The sequence below is a fragment of the Macrobrachium rosenbergii genome, chromosome 48, assembly GCF_040412425.1.
Source record: "Macrobrachium rosenbergii isolate ZJJX-2024 chromosome 48, ASM4041242v1, whole genome shotgun sequence".
Classification (NCBI taxonomy): Eukaryota; Metazoa; Arthropoda; class Malacostraca; order Decapoda; family Palaemonidae; genus Macrobrachium; species Macrobrachium rosenbergii.
Window position 1 is genome coordinate 4420502 of NC_089788.1, and position 24883 is coordinate 4445384.

Below are 24883 nucleotides of genomic sequence, written 5' to 3' on the forward strand. Positions count from 1 at the left end.
CACACACACACACACACACACTCTCTCTCTCTCTCTCTCTCTCTCTCTCTCTCTCTCTCTCTCTCTCTATTTCCAAGCCATTGACGAAGGAAAGTCGAAACCGGTCAGGACCTACACCACCCCGTCTCTTATTTTTCACCTGTGGTAATAATGTGCAATAGATGAATCACGTACAAATGTGATAATAATCATATATATATACATATATATATATATATATATATATATATATATATATATATATATATATATATATATATATATATATATATATATATATATATATATATACATATATACGTTGTGTAAACAAACAAAAGATAACTTAGACAGACAGACAGATAGATAGATAGACAGATAGAAAGATAAAACACATCACTGTATATTTCGGCCACCTGAATAATCAGACCCTGACCGTTCACACCACCTTATCTGAGCTTATCTCTCTCGACTCATCTTCATCATCCTTTTTTTTCACACCTTCGTTATCAAGGGTCGTCTCTCCCTCCCCTTTCCAAACGAGCTGGAAACTCACTCTTCCTTACGTCCGCTTCCAGGGAAAAGATTTATCTTGACTTGGATGATGTCGCTGGAAATTTCAGAAAGAAGAAGAAGAAGAAGAACGTGTTTCTGGAATGGAATGGAATTTTCGAGTTTTGGCCGAAGGCCAAGCACTGGGACCTCTGAGGTCATTCAAATTTCAGGCACTGGGACCTTTGAGGTCATTCAGATTTCAGGAAGAAGAAGAACGGTTTTCTTTGCTTGTGTACGAGAGAAAAAAATAGATAAATATTAAATTAGGAGTATAGGGAGAAAGTGGAACAAGTTTGAGAAGTTATGATGGAGAAAGGAATGGAATGGAATATAGTTTTGGCCAAAGGCCAAGCGCTGGGACCTTTGAGGTCATTCAGCGCCACAAAGGAAATTGAGGCTAGGTAGGTTTGAAAGGTGTAACAGGAGGAAAATGTGCATTATGAAATAACCGTTAGGCGAGGGTGGATAGCAAGGTGGAAGGAATATAAATGGAGGTGCAGTAAAAGGAATGAAAGGGGTTGCAGCTAGGGGCCGAAGGGACGCTGCAAAGAACCTTTAGTAATGCCTACAGTGCATCGCATGAGGTGCACTGGCAGCACTACACCCCTACGGGGAAGAACGTGTTTCTTTGCTTATGTACGAGGGAAAAATAAATAAATATTAAATGAGGGGTATGGCGCGAAATTGGAACAAGTTGTGATGTAGAGGGTATCCATAAGATTTTCTTTAAAGATAAGAGAGAGAGAGAGAGAGAGAGAGAGAGAGAGAGAGAGAGAGAGAGAGAGAGAGAGAGAGAGAGAGAGAGAGAGGACTAAGCTAATTCCTACGGTTATAATTCAACCAATGTTGAACCTAATTGAATAGTCTGTATTAACTGCCTATGTGTAATTGATGCTTAAAAAGATCAAATGTAATAAACTAACTAATATACATCAAATAAATATTGTACATATATATATATATATATATATATATATATATATATATATATATATATATATATATATATATATATATATATATATATTATATATATATATATATATATATATATATATATATATATATATATATATATACATATAACGGTTACAATATATATTACGGTTACAATAATTACAGAAACTGTACAAAGAGACAATATACACAGTTGCTCTCAGCCAACCCAATTGCCGTTTACGGTAAGAGTCATCAATCACTGGGAAAGAAAGGAGAGAAAAAAAAGTACATCACTGACGAAAATAAAAATAAAGAATAAAGAAAACTTCCAGAATCGAGTAATTCCTCCCCGTCTTCATGACGGTGCACTTTTCCCTCGAAATCTTTTTTACGCGCCATCACACCGCGATATTTCTTTCTTCTTCTTCTTCTTCTTCTTCTTCTTCTTCTTCTTCTTCTTCTTCTTTCACTGTTTCTGCTTCTTCTTCTTCTTCTCTCTCTGTGTCTGCTTCTCCTACTTCTGCTTCTTCTTCTTCTTCTTTTTCTTCTTCCTCTCCTTCTTCTTCTTCTTCTTCTTCTTCTTCTTCTTCTTCTTCTTCTTCTTCTTTCACTGTTTCTGCTTCTTCTTCTTCTTCTCTCTCTGTGTCTGCTTCTCCTACTTCTTCTTCTTCTTCTTCTTCTTCTTCTTCGTCTTCTTCTGCTATTTCTCCTACTTCTCCTTCTTCTTCTTATGCTTCTACTTCTGGTTCTGCTTCTTCTGCTTCTTCTGCTTCTTCTTCTTCTTCTTCTTCGTCTTCTTCTGCTATTTATCCTGCTTCTCATTCTTCAACTTCTACTTTTTCTTCTTCTTCTTCTTCTTCTGCTATTTATCCTGCTTCTTCTTCTTCTTCTTCTTCTTCTTCTGTGCATCCACGTCCAGGGGAATGAGAAGAGACACGAGTGGCCTGTATTTAGCATGCGACAAGATGAGGCGTCAGGGCGAGAGGAGTAACGCCTCTTGGATTTTAATCTTTTTTTCTTTTTATTCATGTCGTCTTTCACGATGACACGATTACTCTCTAACCTCAGAGAGAGAGAGAGAGAGAGAGAGAGAGAGAGAGAGAGAGAGAGAGAGAGAGAAGATTGTATGGAAGGATCATGCAAAAATGCTTTCCATCAACGCGACCTGAATTGTTTTGTGATTTTTATGAAATTCAGGCTGTCTAGCTCCTCAAACAGTGAAAAGAGGGAGTTAAAGTGGCTCAGAGAGAGAGAGAGAGAGAGAGAGAGAGAGAGAGAGAGAGAGAGAGAGAGAGAGGAGATCGTGTAGGAGGATCATACAAAAATGCTTTCCATCAACGCGACCTTTATTGTTTTATGATTTTTATGAAATTCAGGCTGTCCAGCTCCTCAAACAGCGAAAAGAGGGAGTTGGAGTGGTTGGACAGCAAGCTACAGAGATCCAGAGAGTACAGGAGATGAAGTACATGGGAAAAATGAAAAGGTGGAATAGAAAGAAAACCCCAAAGTTGCACTAGGAAGTAAATAATTAGAGAGGCTGGACAGCATGACTATGTGGTTCGGATTCCACAATAAGCTGTAGGTCCCGTAGCCACCAGGTAAACAATTGGTTCTTAGCCACGTAAAATAAATCTAATCCTCCGGGCCAGTCCTAAGAGAGCTGTTAATCAGCTCAGTGGTCTGGTTAAACTAAGATATACTTGGAGAGCATGACTGAAGAAGGAAGTGGGAATGTTGGGGAAGCTGAACAGTTTAGAGGCAGCGTATGTTTCACGCTTATGGAGGAAAGACTGAGACACACTGAATACAATTAGATATAGAAGGGAAAACGGGATAAATATGTTAACGAAACTATCACATGAAAATGTCAAAATTCATAAAGACAAAACAAAATTACCACGTGATAAAAAAAATATTTCTTTATAAAAGTAAATCTGATGTGATGTAAAGATTGCGTTGGGTCAGTATTAAAGCGTCTGAAGATCAGTGAGCAAAAACATGCAAAAAATAAAATAAATAAATAAATAAATATGATATCAGTTAAAATTTATGAAAGATACTGTTCAAATGGAAGACGGAATTAGAGAAGAGTGAACATGAAATAACAGTGGAAAAACCATGAATATTGCAATATCCATGATGTAGCCTGGAAGAGCAGAAAGCAATTTATTTACAAAATACACGAGAATAGCGACAGGAAAGGATTGGGTGATAATTAAAAGGAGGTAGTTAGGAAGGAATAAAGCATTTTGACGTCAATTAATAATGTCTAGATATCAAAAGGACACACGAGTAAACCGCCTGAAAATCAGAATTACTAAAAGCAGGTCTATTAAAACCAATGGAATAATTGCATGCAATTTAGGGATTTATGAATGCGGTAATCATGGCAGAGACAGTCAATCTGCAAATGATTCAATGCTTCAGATTTGTAATATATATATATATATATATATATATATATATATATATATATATATATATATATATATATATATATATATATATATATATATTTTTTTTTTTTTTTTTTTTTTTTTTTTTTTTTGCAAGTTACGCCTTCAGAATGCATTTGGAAACAATCACTTCTGGGCGGATATACCACTAAATAATGGTCTAAAATGAAATTATAGCTATTAGCTTTATGACATTCAGTGAGGAGTACCTGAACATATTGATTACGACCATACCTATAATACAATTCTCCTTTAGAACGAAGCTGAAACATTTAAAAAAAAATAATCTCAGATTTCATTTTTGACCCCAAAATATACCTTAGAGACGGTACTCTTCGGTGCAATCGAGTTTTCTGTACAGCCGCTACATCGTATAATCAAGGCCACCGAAAATAGATCTATCTTTCGGTGGTCTCGGTTAATGCTGAATGAGCCGCGGCCCATGAAACTTTAACCACAGCCCGGTTGTGGCCTATCCTATATCGCTGCCAGAAGCACGATTATGACTAACTTTAACCTTAAATAAAATAAAAACTACTGAGGCTACAGGGCTGCAATTTGGTATGTTTGATGATTGGACGGTGGATGATCAACATACCAATTTGCAGCCCTCTATCCTCAGTAGTTTTTGAGATCTGAGGGCGGACAGAAAAAGTGCGGACGGACAGACAAAGCCGGCACAATAGTTTTCTTTTCAGGAGACTGAAAAGGTCATATTTTCGTGTAATGTCGCAACAGCCAACCGCTTCGTTTTGTCATCTCCCAAAAGGAAATAACCTGGAGACTTCAGTTTGCCAAGGGGGCGTGGCCTTTTCCCGGTACATATTTTACCAGGGGGCGTGACCTTTTCCCAGGCGCACGTTCAAGTGTTTGATCCAGTCAAATACTTCCCTTGAGAAGAACTCAATATTATCTCCACTACTGTATGACTTACAGTTTAAGTGAACATTTCAAACCCCAGCGTCTCGACTGATGTACAGGATTAGGGAATATACTATTAGACGTAGCTAAAAATTACGAGGTAAGACTCTGAGAGAGAGAGAGAGAGAGAGAGAGAGAGAGAGAGAGAGAGAGAGAGAGAGCAAACTGACTTTGGGAAAAACACGGCACTCTAACTCGACGTATTCTTAGTCTGTATGATAGCCAATTTGTTGTGCTTATTTTCAGTTATGCTTGTGAAGTTGAACTGGCACTACCTTTCATTGACTGATTGACTTGATTCCATTAACTGGCTTCACAATATTTGTTGCATTATAAACATCAGATGACGCTGACAATGCCATAATGAGAAACTGGGGGTTTTAAGGTAGTTGGTCCCATTAAACACAAATGAAAAGAAAATAAAGTAAAATGTGGAGGAGTTTTTAAAGAGGAGACTGATCTATCAAAAATATATAAAATAATATATATATATATATATATATATATATATATATATATATATATATATATTTATATATATATATATATATTATACACAATATATATATTATTTTCCACAAAATTAGCAGTTGAAAAACTGTCAAAGAAGATTCAACAAAAATTTTCTACTGTCAATTTCACTATCAGGGAAGCAAAACACTTGTCTGAACTATTCGCAATGTATCACAGCTCTTTTTCGTCATAAGACATTACATAAACCAGGATATTATAATAAACAAAGAAATAAAGTCATAATGTAAAAATGGAGGTAAGAAAGTTGGCAATAAAAGTATGGGAAAACAGACAGAATGATTGATAATAGGTTTTCTTTTCAACAGAACGCTAGGAAATAGTTTTCAATAAACAACTGGAAAATAATGATGTCTCAGGAGTTGGGAAAACTGATACAAAAGACAAAATTAGTAGTTTCAGCAAACGGAACCTTCCCTCCGGAAGTTGATTCATTGAATGACATCGAAAAGCAAGCCGATAAGTGACATCAGAAATCGGAGAAACTATTACGCACAGAAAAATGGCCGAAATGAAAGCTAATCGCATTACCCAGATCCATTTTAATGAAAGACGCAGACGATAATGAATGTCATCAAGAGTCGTGGCTCGCCTTGCTTTATTCTGCTGCAGATCATTACAGGTAATTAAGAGGAAGTCATTATCCCATTTCTGATGCTGAGAAAACTCTATTTTTTTTCTTTCTTTTCAGAGGGAAGATCATTATCATTGGTTTCCTTCTGTAACAATGTCATTGTAGGTTGCCTGAGCTGAAGTTAGAGAGTATCCGGGTATAGGCATCTGTTTGTGGTTTTCCTCAAATGGAAAAGAAATCACCGGTAATGACCTCTTGCCGTCGCATGAGGGCTTCAAACATGAAACTGAACTCCAGTTTTGCTTTAAAGTAATAATGCTTCAATTCCACTCATTTTTTAGGGACCTAGAAATTGGTTTCTTAAACAGATTCTTATAGGTTAGAATCTCCCACTAAACAGAATACCAAACAAGTAAAAAATGCGCCGCTGTTTCTTCGGCGCAATCGAGTTTTCTTTATACGCTACAGCGTATAATCAAGGCCACCGAAAATCGATCTATCTTTCGGTGGTCTCGGTTCAATGCTGCATGAGCCGCGACCCATTAAACTTTAACCACGGGCCGATGGTGGCCTATCCTATATCAATGCCAGATGCACATTATGGCTAACTTTAACCTTAAATAAAATAAAAACTACTGAGGCTACAGGGCTGCAATTTGGTATGTTTGATGATTGAATGGTGGATGATCAACATACAAATTTGTAGCCCTCCGGCCTCAGTAGTTTTTAAGATCTGAGGACGGACAGAAAAAGGGCGGACGGACAGACAAAGCCGGCACAATAGTTTTCTTTTACAGAAAACTAAAACAAGATATCCATTCAAAGTACCGCAGATATACATCCATCTAATTATCTTCTCAGGTATGCATTCCACTGGACTTCCCATTTAAATATTCATAAACCTGTCAGAGCAATTATCAGAAACAACCACACTACACTGTCCTAAAATGGAAGACTGCAAAAGTATCTGCAAAAAAACAAAACTGAGAAAAATGGTAGATACTCCCGTGCCTCACTACTGATTTTGCAGATACTGCAAGTGGGACCCCCTAAATAAAGCATTGAAGAATCATTCTGAAACTGCAGTAACTTGTGTATTAGTGTTTCACGAGGCCAATAAGTGGCACATCTCAATTTCGGAAATTTCCAGATACTGCAGTTTTCCATTTTAGGACAGTATAATCATCTCGTGTACGCATTCCACTGGACTAACATTTAAGTATTCATAAACCTGCAACAATAATCAATAAAAGCATAAAACAAAACGAAATAGAACAAGACATTCAAACCCTCTCAAAGAGAGCAACCGAATTCCTCTCTAAAGTATCTTTAACGCAAATACATTTGTCATGTAAGATTAGAGCTTTGGTTAATAAGATGATGTGGGGAAACAAATTCACAGTGATGTATGGGTACAAATATATTTATAAATAAATATATTAGGACCTATGCATAACTGAATTTGTTTCTCCATATCAAGACTCATGCTACTGTGAGTATTTTTTAATGAATGAGTATAACGTGGCAATATATTCAATGACTGATTATTTCATAAACCTGCAACAATAATCAATAAAAACGTAAACACAAAACGAAATAGAACAAGACATTCAAACCAGTTCTCAAAGAGAGCAACCAAATCAAACATTCATAAACTTGTCAAAGTAATTATCAGGAAAATAACCACACTAAAACGAAATACAAGAAATTCAAACCAGTTCTCAAAGAAACAGAGCAACCGAATTAACCATTCATAAACCTGCGACAATAATCAATAAAAACGTAAACACAAAACGTAATACAACAAGAAATCCAAACCAGTTCTCAAAGAAAGAGAGCAATGCAATCGAATTAAACAACATAAACCCGCAACAATAATCAAAAAAGCGTAAGCACAAAACCAGATAGAACACGAAGCCCAAACCAGTTCTCAAAAGAAGCAGAGCAACCGAATCGAACGCGCTCAAGTTCTATCACACACGACAAATCTTTTTCCCAAATTGTTTCGGTTCCACTCGCGAGGAAGGAAGGAGGTTACTGTATCTGGAACTGGGCCAATTCTGTAGGGAGGTACAGGAGGACAAGACGATGCAACAGCAGCCTTGCGCTGCTGCTGCCGCTATGCCGCTGCTATACAGCAGTAGAGTCCCGTTACAGGGAACGCGCGCTCTAGTAGTACCATAACAATAGTTGATATTTATAACAATAATTTAATTCACATTCTATATATATATATATATATATATATATATATATATATATATATATATATATATATATATATATATATATATTTACTAACAGATCCTCTTTGAAACTGGATGGTATCTAGTGGAGATATTTATTCAATAAAAATTACAAGCTTTCCAGGGCTAACAGTCCTCATTTTCAAGTATCCGTCGATTGACCGGACACGTAGTCCAGCTGTATTTATATGTGTTGGGGGGTGGGGGCTTTGGTTGAAGCCCTGTTCCTGTGATTATCCTCTGTGTGTGTGGATGTATATATATATATATATATATATATATATATATATATATATATATATATATATATATATATATATATATATATATATATATATATATATATTTATATACAATTAACTCATTCATACTCACGAAAATCAAGCCACAAATATGCCTGTGTCGAATTTACTATTACCAGTGGCATAACCTACACCTAAAAGGAATTATTTTATAAGTAAGTGCATCAGTCCCGAGCCAGGAATCGAACTTGTGGCAGTGACTTATCCCTTCAGCTATCAACAGCTGGATGGTATATGATTCCGTTTGGGCGTCAGTTATTCCCAAGGTAAAGTGAATTTGATAGTAAAGGTTTTGTGGCTTAATACCGCCCCCCCTTCCACACACACACACACACACACACACATATGTGTATGTATATACATGTGTGTATTTGTGTACGTTGAGTGGGCGTGCACGTGTGTATGCACATGGTATTTTGTGTTCAGTACACCCTTGAGGGAAAAAAAAAAATTACAAACTTGAATAAAGGGTACGGTTGAAATGAAGTTAGAAGGACGCGGTTGAAATGAAGAAATAAGGGCACGGTTGAAATGAAGATAATAATGATAAACTGGAGAAACAGAAATGTACTAAAGTAAATAGAATATGCATTAACATACGTAGCGGAAATCTGCAGTATTTTTAATGCAAAATACATTTGTCATGTAAGACTAGAGCTTTGGTTAATGAGATGATATGGAGAAACACATTCACAGTTATGTATGGGTACAAATATGTTTAAAAATAATTACACACCTTATCAAGACTCATGCTACTATGAGTATTTTTTAATGAATGAGTATAACGTGACGATATATTCAATGACTGATTATTTCCTGATCAGGTCTGTTATATTCATCACTGCCTTAATATCCTGACTAATCTAAAATGTAATCATACGCATTTGTGTTATAAATATACATATCAAAATCTTACAGTTCTGTTATCTTCAGTCAAGTCACAATTACAGAAAATTTACAGAAAACAATAAGTAATTTTCATCATTTTTCCTAAGGCTGTCTGCCGACCGCGAAACTATGAGACGTAACAAACTCGTAATTAAAAATTCGTAATAAATTACATGAATCAATTGCTATTACTGTCTACAGACGAATATATGCCCAGAATGAGCCTGAACTTTAACAAATCCTTATTTTTTTTTTTTAATCACTGGCGGCACAACAATATATTTTTTTTTTTCAAGTTTATAGTACTGTCCTTCGGATGTCTATTCTTAATCCTAATAGTCTCCTCTCTCATAAAACTAAGGAACAAATCAGGGAAAATGGAATTCTTAAAGTGAACACAAAGTATAGAAGAAACTTTAAAATATAATAATGTAAATTAAATTATATGACAAGGGAACTCTTGAAGTGAATATTACGAATACAGAGTAAATACGGGATTACAAATAAAGTAAAAACTGCGCCGAAGTTTCTTCGGTGTAAATCGAGTTTTCTGTACAGCCGCTACAGCGTATAATCAAAGCCCCCAACAATAGATCTATCTTTCGGTGGTCTCGGTATAACGCTGGATGAGCCGCGGCCCATGAAACTTTAACCACGGCATGGTGGTGGCCCATCCTATATCGTTGCTAGAAGCACGATTATGGCTAACTTTAACCTTCAATAACATAGAAGCTACTGAGGCTAGAGGGTTGCAATTTAGTATAAGATTGGAAGGTGGATAATCTATATATCAATTTGCAGACCTCTAGCCTCAGTGGTTTTTAAGATCTGAGGGCGGACAGAATAAAGTGCGGACGGACAGACAAAGCCGGCACAATAGTTTTATTTTACAAAAAACTAATAAAACAAATGAATGTACATTAGAAAAGACATTCAAATCAACATAGCAATCACTGCTACGACAACAGACCTCTTTTCACATTTTCACTTAATATACTGTAAGTTACTTACAAGACATTTACGCTTTCATAGCAGTTAATACGTTAAGCAAAAACACAATACAGAAACAACCAAACGCCCAAAAATAAAGTGATGCAAATAAAAATATTTGAATACCAAATATATATAATTTCCTGTAAACTAAATTCAAATAAAATTAAACAGATATACATGTTAAAATAAACTAATTCAACATGAAAAACAACCACCGTCTTAAGTTAACCACAAAGCATCAAAGCAAAAATAATATATATAATTCAAATGCAATGAAACATATATCAATGCTAAAATAAACCAATTCAACATGAAAAACAACCACCATCTTTAAATTAACCACAATGCATCAAAGCAAAAAATAAAACTAAAAAAAAACAGAAATCAGTCATGAGGAGTTTTTACCATCCCCCCAAAATTTTACCCATACCAGTCACTGCAGAGGACCGTCTGAGGAACCAAATCAATTTGGACAAGCCTGAGAACCGAGTACGAGAAAAATTAATTGGTCGATTCCGTTAAGTGAAACTAAGAGGGGAAAGAATGATAATATAGAGGAGTTTTAGATTTCTCAGGCCGTTATGTTTACTGGGATTTATTTTCCCAAAATTTATGATTTGCTTGAAAGCTTCCTAATTTATTTAAGTAACTGTAGCATACACTTCTTTAAAAAGACTGGGACGGACAGTATAATAATAATAATAATAATAATAATAATAGTATTAATAATAATAATACATAATACATAATACATACATACATACATAATAATAATAATACATACATGCTATATACTGAGTCAAGAAGGAACATCTGAACGGGGAAACAGACATTTTAATGCCACTGATGATAAAAAATTGAGTAAAAAATTACACATGTGCTGTACTAAAAAAAACACATTTGAACATCCAGTAATAACATACATACATTATAAAATACTATATCTTTTATAAATGCCTCTATTACACAACACGGGGTTCCACTAAAAGGAAAAACAGCATGATTACACCAAGGTGACAATTATCAAAGTACCTTCATCAATTATACAACCAAACTAATGCTGACTGATAACCAAAATCAAGGCTGCATATGAATTTATGATATGGGGAATCTCTCTCTCTCTCTCTCTCTCTCTCTCTCTCTCTCTCTCTCTCTCTCTCTCTCTCTCTCTCTCTCTCGCTTTGACTGAGGTTCTTCATTTAATGAAGTTATCATTTTATAAATGAATTTATTAAGGATGATAGAGAACTCTTCCCTCTCTCTCTCTCTCTCTCCTCTCTCTCTCTCTCTCTCTCTCTCTCTCTCTCTCTCTCTCTTCTCTGAGGTTCTTCAGTGTATTCTTCTTGAAGTTAGACATTTTACAGCTGCAAATTTATGAATATGGGGAATATCTCTCTCTCTCTCTCTCTCTCTCTCTCTCTCTCTCTCTCTCTCTCTCTCTCTCTCTCTCTCTCTCTCTCTCTCTCCACGACCAAGAGATTTAAGTGGGGAAAAGCTAAACCTGACTAAGCTACAGTTATAAAATCAAAGTTCAGGAAAACACGACATTGCTTCTTCACCAAGCGATAAAAAACTTTTTCTTAAATACAAAGAGTAAAAAAAAAAAACGACAATTTCCAAGATCTTTGCAAATGCAAAATATTTGTTGCTGTTTGTTTTATGCTCATTGATTGATTGATTGATTGGTTGACTGAATATAGAATTTAGGGCAAAGGGCAAGCACTGGGTCCTGTGAGGTCATTCAGCGCTGAAACGGAAACTGGCAGTAATAAAAGTTTGAAAGGTGTAACAGGAATCTGAAAGAGAGGATATGAAAGGAGGTACACTAAAAGGAACGAAAGGGGTTGTAGCTAGGGGCCGAAGGCACACTGCAAAGAATCTTAAGTAATGCCTACAGTGCACCGCATTAGGTGCACTGATGGCACTAACACACACCCCCCGAGGTTTTATTCTTATTAGGTAAATATCCTCCGAATACAGTCATGGGTCATAAGAAAAATTTGTATGAAATTCATTTTTTTTTAATTTAAACTGAAACGTTTCAAGTTTCAAGAACGTTCTGTTAACAAATTCCTTTGCCTACTAAGATAGAGGTGATAAATCCCGTATGTAAATATAGACATGAGTACACAAAAAATCACGACTATATGACAGATCAGAGAGAGAGAGAGAGAGAGAGAGAGAGAGAGAGAGAGAAAGCTCTGAGAGAGAGAGAGAGAGAGAGAGAGAGAGAGAAGAGAGAGAGTTGAGAGAGAGTTAGAAGTTTATTATATATATACCTACAGAGAGAGAGAGAGAGAGAGAGAGAGAGAGAGAGAGAGAGAGAGAGAGAGAGAGAGAGAGAGAGAGATTATGAAGCCTATCTTAGATACCTAGAGAGAGAGAGAGAGAGAGAGAGAGAGAGAGAGAGAGAGAGAGAGGATTATGTGGTCTATCTTAGATACCTACAGAGAGAGAGAGAGAGAGAGAGAGAGAGAGAGAGAGAGAGAGAGAGAGAGAGAGAGAGAGAGAGACTGACTGCAACTGATAAAAGAAAGAGAAAAGAGAAAGAATGCGATTAAGAAACGAATTTCTTTAAAAACACACGGGCACTTTTTTTTTACGACGCCCGAAAAAAAACCTATCCAAAGCATATCCCTTCAAGAAACAACCTACGTACCCAAATGATGGCAGAGATCCGACGGAGGGAAAATTTAACCCATTTTTAAGGTAGGCCACGGAGGTTTTTCTACCTGTTGCCGGAGGGACACCCACCTCATGCCCGTCCGTGCCCCTGGGAGGTGGTAGAGTGGGTAGGTATACCCATAGGTATGCTACCTTAGACTCTTCAGCCGGAAATACCCTCTACCTACGAGAGTCTGCACTCTGTGATTCATTTCCTTGGCTCGGCAGTAGGAAACAAGGTTGGTGTCAAAATGAATTCTGAATGAAATTTTATCTGAATGGAATTATAGGCCTATAAATTAATGGATAATTGAACTGACAAGCAAAATTACTTCTTTATTTCATGCTTCACTATTTTAAGATTAAATATCTGTAATCAAATCATACTAATGGAGTTTTAAAATAAAAAAAATAACAGCCGAATGCAATCGTAACAACTTTACGACTGCAAACTACCATTGTAATCTTTTTATTAATGAAGCGTAATACGAGATAATATTATCATTAGGGAAATATTACCTCGCTCTTCCCCTTTTCAACAGGTAACACAGGAAGTTTTAACAGAATCTGATAGTGAGGTCACTCCCGTTGAATAAATCTGATTGTCCTTAACTCCAGCAATGACGCAAGGCTTTTCACTATAACCATGAAAAAAAATCATATCAGGATCTGCATTCATTTGTGCTCGTACATTATTTTAAACGTGAATAATAATAATAATAATAATAATAATAATAATAATAATAATAATAATAATAATAATAATAATAATAATAATAGTAGCATGAGTCTGGAAATGGGGAAACAAATCAACGGTTATGCATACGTACATATATTTAAGGATAAATCTGTACAGAAAGCTTTCGGGAAACTGTTCGATTTAAATATATGTACATATACATGACTGTGGATTTGTTTCTCCAGTAATAATAATAATAATAATAATAATAATAATAATAATATATGCCGGAGTAACATACATGCAGTGACATACCTTATTCCCGGAGCGATGAAGAAGTGCATAGGGCGTCAGTAACATGAATTAATCCTAATAACACTAGAAATTAGAACTCATATAGGCATTAGCGCTTGAAGGTTGAGGGAAATGGGGTGGGGAAATTAAAAACGCGACTGACAGGTCTTAGCAATGTTTTCTGTGCCTCGTCATTGGGATTTGTGCCTGCACAAATAATAGTAGGCCAGGAGGAATTCGTCTGACATCGATCGGAATTTTTTTCTTTTTGCGGGTACAAAAGGGTTTCGCGAGGCAAATTTCTGGCGTCGCGAGACCAAAGATCACCCAACTAGCCAATAATGGGCGCCACTTTCCCGTGTCAGTTTGTATACGAGGGCGTCGGATTCATTTTCCGGGAAATTTTTTCTTAGATAAGGGAATTAGTGTCACCGGAGCAAAGCGTGCGCACACCCAGCCTCTGCCACTGCTGAAGTACTACTGATGAGTGAGTAGTCTCGGCAGATGTTATTGACCTCACTAAACACCCAGGTTTCTCAAGTCTACCGTGAATCTATCGGAAGTAAGGCATGTTTTTTCATTCATATGATGAGCATTTGCTGTATATAAGTTTGTTAAACGACGTGGCATGGCTAATCCATGAAGTTTCATTGAATGGAAGATAAGAAACGAAGGAATTCGGCAAATAAATAGAGCCAGGAGAATCTCGATGCACGTCACGTACTTACGCACACACAAACTCACCCGCACACACTTTCCCATCGTGCCGTTTTCTCTAGACCCTCCTACAAGTACCGCTACACGGGACCGCTCGACGATGTTGGATATGCAGAAATGTAAGGAGCCACGCGACACAAAGGCCACTCTCCAGGACTTATTCTGCTTTCGTGTGCTTGTTCTTTCGTTGGAGAAGTAACGAAGTTCGTGTGGTCGAAGATTTTCACGAACGGACGACGAAAATCGAATGTCAAATCCGGCAAATGGCGGGATCTGCCAACTAACCCCAGAGGAACGGCGAGCCACCTGATTCGTCCTTGAGATGATAGCAAATGTGGGTCAGGTGTGACGTCGAAAGGCGGGGGATTTGAATGCAACTTGAATAGTTGTCACATTCAGGAAAACAAACGCTTATAAAAACTGTCAAATAAACACACGCTATTTTCACTACCATTTTTTTTTTCGGTTATGAAAAAAATTTCAGTCCATCGGACGAGGAGAACAGGTCGATAATTGAGTTGCAAGGTTTGACCCAAACAGACAGAAGTCAAGTTAAATAAAAGCATGTAAGAAGGAGAAATTTACACAGTAAATCAAGGCGGGGAATTTCAATGCAACTTGAATAGTTATCACACACACTTAAAAAAATATTGCCAAATAAACATATATTGTTATTTTCACTACCATTTTACACAGAAAATCAAGGCGGGGAATTTGAATGCAACTTGAATAGTTATCACAAATGCTTATAAAAAAACATTGCCAGATAGACACATATTGTTATTTTCACTACCATTTTTATTCAGTTATGAAAAAAGGAGGAAGTTACAGAGTATATCAAGGCGGGGAGTTTGAATGCAACTTGAATAGTTATCATAAACGCCAAAAAATACTGCCAAATTAACACACGTGTTATTTTCACTACCTTTTTTTCATTTATGAAAAATGAAGATGTTACACAGCAAATCAAGGCGGGGATTTGAATGCAACTTGAATAATTATCACATTCGGGAAAACAAACGCTTATAAACACACACTGCCAAATAAACACATATGTTATTTTCACAATCATTTTTTAGTTACGAAAAAAGGAGGAATTTACACAGCAAGTCGAGGCGGGGAATTTTAATGCAACTTGAATAGTTATCACAAATGCTTGTAAAAAAATATTGCCAAATTGACACAGATTATTTCTAGCTACCATTACTTTCATTTAGGAACAAAAACGGACGGATTAAAAAAGTAATTCAAAATATTTAACACATTCCCTGGTTATTCGATGGAATGAGATTAACATGCATGCCTGAAGAAGCAGTTCCATGGACACGCGAAGTAATTAACGAAGTAGGATGCTCGACTGGCGACGAAAGTATAACAAGTAAAAAATGCGCCCAGGTTTCTTCGGCGCAATCGAGTTTTCTGTACACCGTACAATCAAGGCCACGGAAAATAGATCTATCTTCCGGTGGCCTCGGTATAATGCTGTATGATCCGAGGCACATGAAACTTTAACCACGGCCAGGTGGTGGCCTAGCCTATATCGTTGCCAGAGGCACGATTATGGCTAAATGTAACCTTAAATAAAATAAAAACTACTGAGGCGAGAGGGCTGCAATTTGGTATGTTTGATGACTGGAGGGTGGAACATACCAATTTGCAGCCCTCTAGCGAAAAAGTCTAACGAAGTCAGTGAAACGTAACAAAATAACAATAATTATCCTTTATGTTACCGCGTGCACTGCAAAATATCCTACTAAATTTGCAATCAAATACGTGAACGGTTCTTATACGCATACGGCTTACACATGCCTGTATAAAAAAGAATTTATCATAGACGAAATCCATTCCTAAAAAAATATTTTAAGGATACACTTAAAGTCAGAGCAGTTATTAAGTTAGGATAAAAAAAGTGTTGTTCTGTATCTGTGTAGAATAATGCAACTCTTCTTTCTACAGACAACAAATTAGCCATTGCTTATCGGTACTAAAGATTCGATGCCATAAACACAAACACACGAACACACACACACACTATAATTTATACACATACACACAAACATATATATATATATGTTTTTTATCCAAACGTAATATATATATGTATGTATGTATTTATGTATGTACGTATGTATTTATGTATGTATACATGAGAGAGAGAGAGAGAGAGAGAGAGAGAGAGAGTCAAAAGACCTAAGAGAGACATTTCAAGAGAGAGAGAGAGAGAGAGAATCAAAACTCAAAGTCAGTCAAAATACCTAATTCCTTTAAAAATGGCTATTACATACATTTCAATGAGAGAGAGAGAGAGAGAGAGAGAGAGAGAGAGAGAGAGAGAGAGAGAGAGAGAGAGAGAGAGAATCAAAACTCAAAGTCAGTCAAAATACCTAATTCCTTTAAAATGGAGAGAGAGAGAGAGAGAGAGAGAGAGAGAGAGAGAGAAGAATCAAAACTCAAAGTCAGTCAAAATCCTAATTCCTTTAAAAATGGCATCTTTTCAATGAGAGAGAGAGAGAGAGAGAGAGAGAGAGAGAGAGAGAGAGAGAGAGAGATAACTGCGTCTCCTCCATCTTTTCTCTTTTTCGTAAATTAACTCCATCAGATAATTGGAGCGGGAACGCTTTCCTTGCCAATCATCATGAAAGGCCTCCTAGTCATTGAATTGAGTTGAATATAGAATTTAGGCCAGAGGCCAAGCGCTGGGACCTATGAGGTCATTCAGCGCTGAAACGGAAATTGACAGTAAAAGGTTTGAAAGGTGTAACGGGAGGAAAACCTCGCAGCTGCTCTTGAACCAATTGTTAGAAGACGGTGGAAAGTAAGATGGAAGAAAGAGAATAAGAATGGAGGTACAGTAAAAGGAACGAAAGGTGTTGCAGCTAGGGATCGAAGGCACGCTGCAAAGAACCTTTAGTAATGCCTTCAGTGCACCACATGAGGTGCACTGACGGTACTACCCCTCTACGAGGTTCCTTGTCATTAATCGAAAAAGAAATGCATATGATTATCCAGCCCATTTACGCTACAAATTTGCCTTTGCAAATTCAGTTTCCGTAAGGTTAACATTATATATAAAAAAAATTTATATATATATATATATATATATATATATATATATATATATATATATATATATATATAGATATATATATAATATAGAAGATACTACAGAAAAAGGGAATCTACTGAGAAATATGAAATTCAACCTTACAGGAATGGAATGGAATATAAAATTATGCCGAAGTCCAAAGCGCTGGAACCTATGAGGTCATTCAGCGCTGAAAGGGAAATTAGAAGAAAAAGGTTTTAACAGGAGGAAAACCTGACAGCTGAACTATGAAACAATTGTTAGGAAAGGGTGGAAAATAAGATGGAAGAAAGAGACTATGAACGGAGGTACAGCAGAAGGAATGAAAGGAGTTGCACTTAGGGGCTGAGGAACGGTGCAAAGAACCTATCGATTGTTTTTTGTCAAGAGAATCACTATTTTCGATTGTTTTTTGTCAAGAGAATCACTACTTTCGATTTTTTTTGTCAAGAGAATCACTACTTTCGATTTTTTTTGTCTAGAGAATCACTACTTTCGATTGTTTTTTGTTTAAAGAATCACTACTTTCGATTGTTTTTTGTCAAGAGAATCACTACTTTCGATTGTTTTTTGTCAAGAGAATCACTACTTTCGATTGTTTTTTGTCAAGAGAATCACTACTTTCTATGGTTTTTTGTTAAGAGAATCTTCGATTGCTTTTTTGTCAAGAGAACCTTCGATTTTTTTTTTTTTTTTTGTTAAGAGAGTCACTACCTTCGATTGTTTTTTGTCAAGAGAATCACTACTTTCGATTGTTTTTTTGTCAAGAAAATCACTACCTTCGATTGTTTTTTTGTCATGAGAATCACTACTTTCGATTGTTTTTTTGTCATGAGAATCACTACTTTCGATTGTTTTTTGTCCAGAGAATCACTACTTTCGATTGTTTTTTGTCAAGAGAATCACTACTTTCGATTGTTTTTTGTCAAGAGAATCACTACTTTCTATTGTTTTTGTCAAGAGAATCATACTTTCGATTCTTTTTGTCAAGAGAATCACTCTTTCGATTGTTTTTTGTCAAGAGAATCACTACTTTCGATTGTTTTTGTCAAGAGAATCACTACTTTCGATTGTTTTTTGTCAAGAGAATCACTACTTTCGATTGTTTTTGTCAAGAGAATCACTACTTTCGATTGTTTTTTGTCAAGAGAATCACTACTTTCGATTGTCTTTTGTCTAGTCATTCTAGAGAATCGCTACTTTCGATTGTTTTTCGTCAAGAGAATCACTACTTCCAAAAAGAGCTTCTTATCAAAAGCAAATATTTGGCAAATTGAGCGGACGTCTAGCTGGTCAAGGTAAATAAATATTTACTTATTTACTTTCATATATTTTTCGCCGAGACAGAAATTGAAAAGTTTAGTTATATTAATCTAAGTTTCTGCTAATTTAAAAAGGACATTATTTTTAATTTGTTTTCTTTTTTTAATTAAATTTTCGACTTGCATAACTTTCTTCAGACGGAATCGAAAAAAGATAGTTTATAAATACTTTAAAAGAAAGGAAATATCCCTCGTTTACGTTATGTCTTCATTTAACTGTAAATCAGTGACAAGAGATAATAAATTTTAAAGTTTTCAGTCGCATAATTTTTAAGCTTTAAATACAGTACAATACTGCATAAATGCTGCTATTTCCTAGAATTTTTCCTGAACTGATGTAGCAATAATAATAATAATAATAATAATAATAATAATAATAATAATAATAATAATAATAATAATAATAATAATAATAATAATAATAATAATATTTTTCTTTTTGGTCAACCTTATCGACTGGGTGATTTTTATGGTGTGGTATTCCGGGTCGCATCCTGCCACCTTATTATTATTATTATTATTATTATTATTATTATTATTATTATTATTATTATTATTATTATTATTATTATTATTATTTCCAGGATTAAGGGACATATACAGGAACAATGCAGTAAATAAAACACGGCAGCAAATAAAACAAGTAAAAATTATTCAAGTTAAATAGAAATAAAAGCAAATAAGCATACAGGAATTAATATAAAGATTATGAGGTATAAAGATTGTCGGGCTGTTCTTAAAAAAAAAAAAAAGATAAAAGAACTGGAGAAAGGTCTTCCTAAAACTCTAAAACAAGACTCTCTCTCTCTCTCTCTCTCTCTCTCTCTCTCTCTCTCTCTCTCTCTCTCTCTCTCTCTCTCTCTCACACACACACACACACACCCCTTTAGGGGGCAAAAGATGAAACAAACAAATTGATGTTGGTGTTGGCGTCGATGATGATTAAGTTGGCCCTATGCCAGCACGGGGTCTTGCTCCTGGAACAGACCGTAACTAAATATACAAGATGCCGCAGGCTATTATCAACCCATTTCATGTACCTGATTTGCTAAATTGTTGCTGGAAAATTAGTGGGTTAATGATTGGTGAAACTACATTCTTCGACATATTAAAAAATAATAAAGAAATATGTGTAATATACAAACGATATCTGCAACACGAGACTAGAAGTTTAATAATACATAAGATTTTATACATAAACATGTGGGTGCCCGCTGTACCACTCTACAAAAAAGAAAAAATAAAGAGTGCAGTTGAACATGAAGTTGATATATATATATATATATATATATATATATATATATATATATATATATATTATATATATATATAGATTTATATATATATAATTATTTTTTAGCTGAAAACCTTCTATGACTGAAAGCATAAAAATTTTCTGATGAGCTCTTTGCCTAAAAATCCGATTATCCGAACCAATAAGGTTTGTACCATCACGGAAGTTAACAGGTTCCCAACTTCCTTTCTCAAGTCTCCGGGAAGTTAAATGGATTCCAAAACCTCTTGTGCAAGATCAGCCTACAACTTCCTCTGACTTTTATCATTTAAAAGGATTAGGACTTCCATCCATACACACGTCACAATGCAACCTCTGCACTTTGAAAATGTTATCCGGAAATCTCTTCCAACTTTCATTTTTCTTTCTCTTTCAGAAAGAAGAGAGAAAAGGCAGAAGAAAATAACTTATTTGGGTAGAAATGGAATGGTCTAGCCTGATTTATACTTTTATATATCTCACTCTAGCTGGAATTGGAATTGGGATCAACTCGGCCTGATTTATACTTTTATATATCTCATTCTAACTGGAATTGGAATTGGAACTGGAATATGAAATTTAGGTCAAAGGTCTAAACAATGGGACCTATGAGGTCATTCAGCGCTGAAAGGGATACTAAGAGGAAAGGAGGTTTGAAAGGTGTAACAGGAGGAAGACCTCAAAGCTGCACTAAGAAACAATGGTTAGGAGAAGGCTGAAAGTAAGATGGAGGGGACAATATGAACGGAGGTTCAGTAAAAGGAATATTACAAAGAAGTTTCTGTATACCAATGGTAATTTATGATCTGAAATGAGTAAATTTTATCACTATATTTCCGTAGAAGTGGACAAAGTCAGTTTGCAAGTAATAGAGAGAGAGAGAGAGAGAGAGAGAGAGAGAGAGAGAGAGAGAGAGAGAGAGAGAGAGAGAGAGAGAGAGAGAAGTAGTAAAATCTGTTGACAAAAAAATGAAAGCGACTGATACTTCCCAGAAGAATAATGAAGGCTCGCTCGACAGTCTTCTCCTGAAAGCTGAAAGTTCCTAAGATTTTCCGGTGATTTCAGAAAGGAAAAGTCGACGCAGGCAGGAGACCGAGGAATTTCACTTCCGAGAGAAATCGACACCGACAGGAGACGCGCTTGACCGCACTGCATTCTAAAACTGAAATTCCGAAAGATCTCAGCTGTGACATTCGAATGCACGCAGTTAGATTAGTGTGCTCTGTAATTCATTTCTTGACGAACTTTTATCTTTAGAGAAGAAAGCATGAATCCAGCCATGATAAAAATGAAATTTCTAACGCCTAAAAGACTGTAGTATATTATGCCAATTTTATTAATAGAACAGAAATTATATTAATACTTCAGATACTTGATTAGAAAGCAGAAAGCATTAGAGCCATGTGGCTAAAAAAGAAAATAAGTAAAATATGCGCCGAAGTTTCTTCGACGCAATCGAGTTTTCTGTACAGCCGCTACAGCTCATAATCAAGGCCACCGACGCTAGATCTATCTTTTGGTGGTCTCGATATAATGCTGCCTGACCCTCGACCCATGAAACTTTAAAAACGGCCCGGTGGTGGCCTATCCTATATCGTTGCCAGAGGCACGATTATGGCTAACTTTAACCTTAAATAAAATAAAAACTACTGAGGAGACTAGAGGGCTGCAATTTGGTATGTTTGATGATTGGAGGGTTGATGATCAACATAAAAATTTGCAAACCTCTAGCCTCAGTAGTTTTTAAGATCTGAGGGCGGACAGAAAAAGCGCAGAGAGAAAAAAGTGCAGACAGAATAAATTGCGGACGGACAGACAAAGCCGGCACAATAGTTTTCTTTTCAGAAAACTAAAAATGTTCACCAAGAGATTCCCTGAGTAAACTTTGATTAAAAAGTGATAAGGAACCATTCCACAACAGGCGAGGTTCTAGAAAGGCCTTAAGTTTGCAACACTTGATCCTACCCGGAAGAGATAATCTCATAATCATTCAATAGAAGGAACCATCAATGAAGATCAAATCTGAATAAAGTCTGCTTTGATTTAGTATAAGTAAAACCATAGAATGAAGACTACGATAACACAAAAGCAGAAATCATAGTAGTTGAAACTTTCCTTTCCACTTTTACAATAGAACTAATAAATGTTTATCTAATCTTATCAAGAGCATCATGAGAACCTGGAATACACTGCAAAGCGACTACTTGTGGAATTAAGTAAACACAACCACGCAGTACAGGTAAGTTTGGCTGAACTGAATTTAACTGAACTGAATATAGAATTTAGGCAAAAGGCCAAGCACTGAGACCAATGAGGTAAAAGTCTGAATGGTGTAACAGGAGGAAAACCTCGCAGGTGCACTATGAGTCAGTTGTTAGGAGAGGGTGGAAAGTAAGATGCAAGAAAAAGAATATGAAAAGAGGTACAGTAAAAGAAACGAAAATGGTTGCAGCTAGGGGTCCGAAGGCACACTGCAAAGAACCTTAAGTAATGCCTACAGTGCACCGCATGAGGTGCACTGACGGCACTAACCCCCTACGGCGAAGGTGAAGTTTGAGAGACAAGAAGTAGCTGAAACGAACAAAAAATAACTCTTTCATCTCGAGCGAGTGAACATGTGGTCCCCCTCTTCACATTATCTGGAATGACTGCAACAGCAAACTAAATGAAGATGAAGAAAATATACTAAACTCGCAAATGGTATATTTTTATATTATTATATTCACACATGCCCATGAATCACGCCAAATACATGTGTAACTCCACTTGCTCGCTTCGACAATAATAAATGCCTTATGATGACGGCAAGTATTAGTGAAGGTAAGCATAACATATATACATATATATATATTATATATATATATATATATATATAATATATATATATATATATTATATATATATCTATATATATATTAATATATATATATATATATATATATATATTAATATCTATATATATATATATATATATATATATATATATATATATATATATATATATATATATATATATATATATATATATATATATATATATATATATATAACATACATTCAAAAGCTTTGTTTCGAAAATTGACGTCACAAACAGGATGACGGACAAAACGCACAAACTTCAAAAAGGCAGTTCCTGGTAAATCTTCACGACGGAGGACGAGACTCACGACTGAAAAATCTTCCCTTCCAGCCATTTGGACAGGAAGCGGGACAAAGGGAGGAACTTCAAAGGGTTAATTCGGGAACGGTGAGACCCGTCCGAGTGGAAATTCCTCTCTCATGAAGCCGTCTAAAGGTTGGGTGACAAACATATTGGAGGAGGTAATGGAAGCAGAATTTCGTAATATTCCTTCACGGCATCCGGTCAAATCCATCTCGTGTGTGTGTGTGTGTGTGTGTGTGTGTGTGTGTGTGTGTGTGTGTGTGTGTGTGTGTGTGCGCGTGTGTGCGTGTGTGTGGATGGTCCTAGGTTCGACTCACTAGCTGGGATGCATGGATAGACATCTTCCTTTATAAAAAAAAAAAAATTATGCCTTTGTGACCTATGCATGGAATTTTGAAACTGGTGTTTAGACGCCTGTGAGAGAGAGAGAGAGAGAGAGAGAGAGAGAGAGAGAGAGAGAGAGAGAGAGAGAGATCTTTGGTAACAATGAGACCAAAGTGCATTTTTATGTAAAAACAATTTGTAATAACGTTTCTTTTCAAGTTTTTCTGAATAAACACAAACATACACACATATATATGTATATAGATATGTGTTCATAATAGATAAATATATTTATATATATACATACATGTATATATATATATATATATATATATATATATATATATATATATATATATATACATATATACATATATATACATATATATAACATATATATATATATATATATATATATATATATATATATATATATATATATATATATATATATATATATAACATATATATATATATATATATATATAATATATATATATATATATTATATATATATATATTAAAATAACAGAACTGTTGTCAACTAGAACAGTGAGGTAATAATAATAATAATAATAATAATAATAATAATAATAATAATAATAATAATATATAATAATAACAAACCTTACGGCAGTCACCTGTTCTGACGTAATTACTGAGTCAGGGGTAAATGCCCTTTCTGACCTCTTCTACCGCTGAAGGGGAAATGTACCAACACATATGATGTGTAGAATGTCGTCTATGGAAATTCCTGATGAATCACGCAGCTCTGGAGAGAGAGAGAGAGAGAGAGAGAGAGAGAGAGAGAGAGAGAGAGAGAGAGAGAGAGATTCTGACCGGATGATGACCACCGGAGGAATGAAAGAAATCAGTAGATAGTCTTTAGCGTCACAGCAAATTGGTTTAATTTTCTGGCAAAACACAAACTAGTGCTTAATGCTTACTGACAACACCTTTGACACCTTTGGAGAGAGA

General features: G+C 35.6%; 1 protein-coding gene across 2 annotated transcripts in view; it reads right to left on the minus strand.

Annotated features, from left to right (window-relative positions):
• LOC136831189 (uncharacterized) overlaps positions 1 to 24883 on the minus strand; it is a 159644-nt gene that overhangs the window by 104092 nt on the left and 30669 nt on the right. The window contains exon 1 of one of the 2 annotated variants that reach the window (XM_067091172.1): positions 14043 to 14549. The exons of the other annotated variant lie outside the window; for it this stretch is intronic. Within the exon in view, the coding sequence (XP_066947273.1) occupies positions 14043 to 14087 (45 nt within the window). The 5' untranslated portion in view covers positions 14088 to 14549. Of the gene's footprint in view, positions 1 to 14042; positions 14550 to 24883 lie in introns of those variants that run through there. 2 annotated transcript variants of the gene reach the window in all.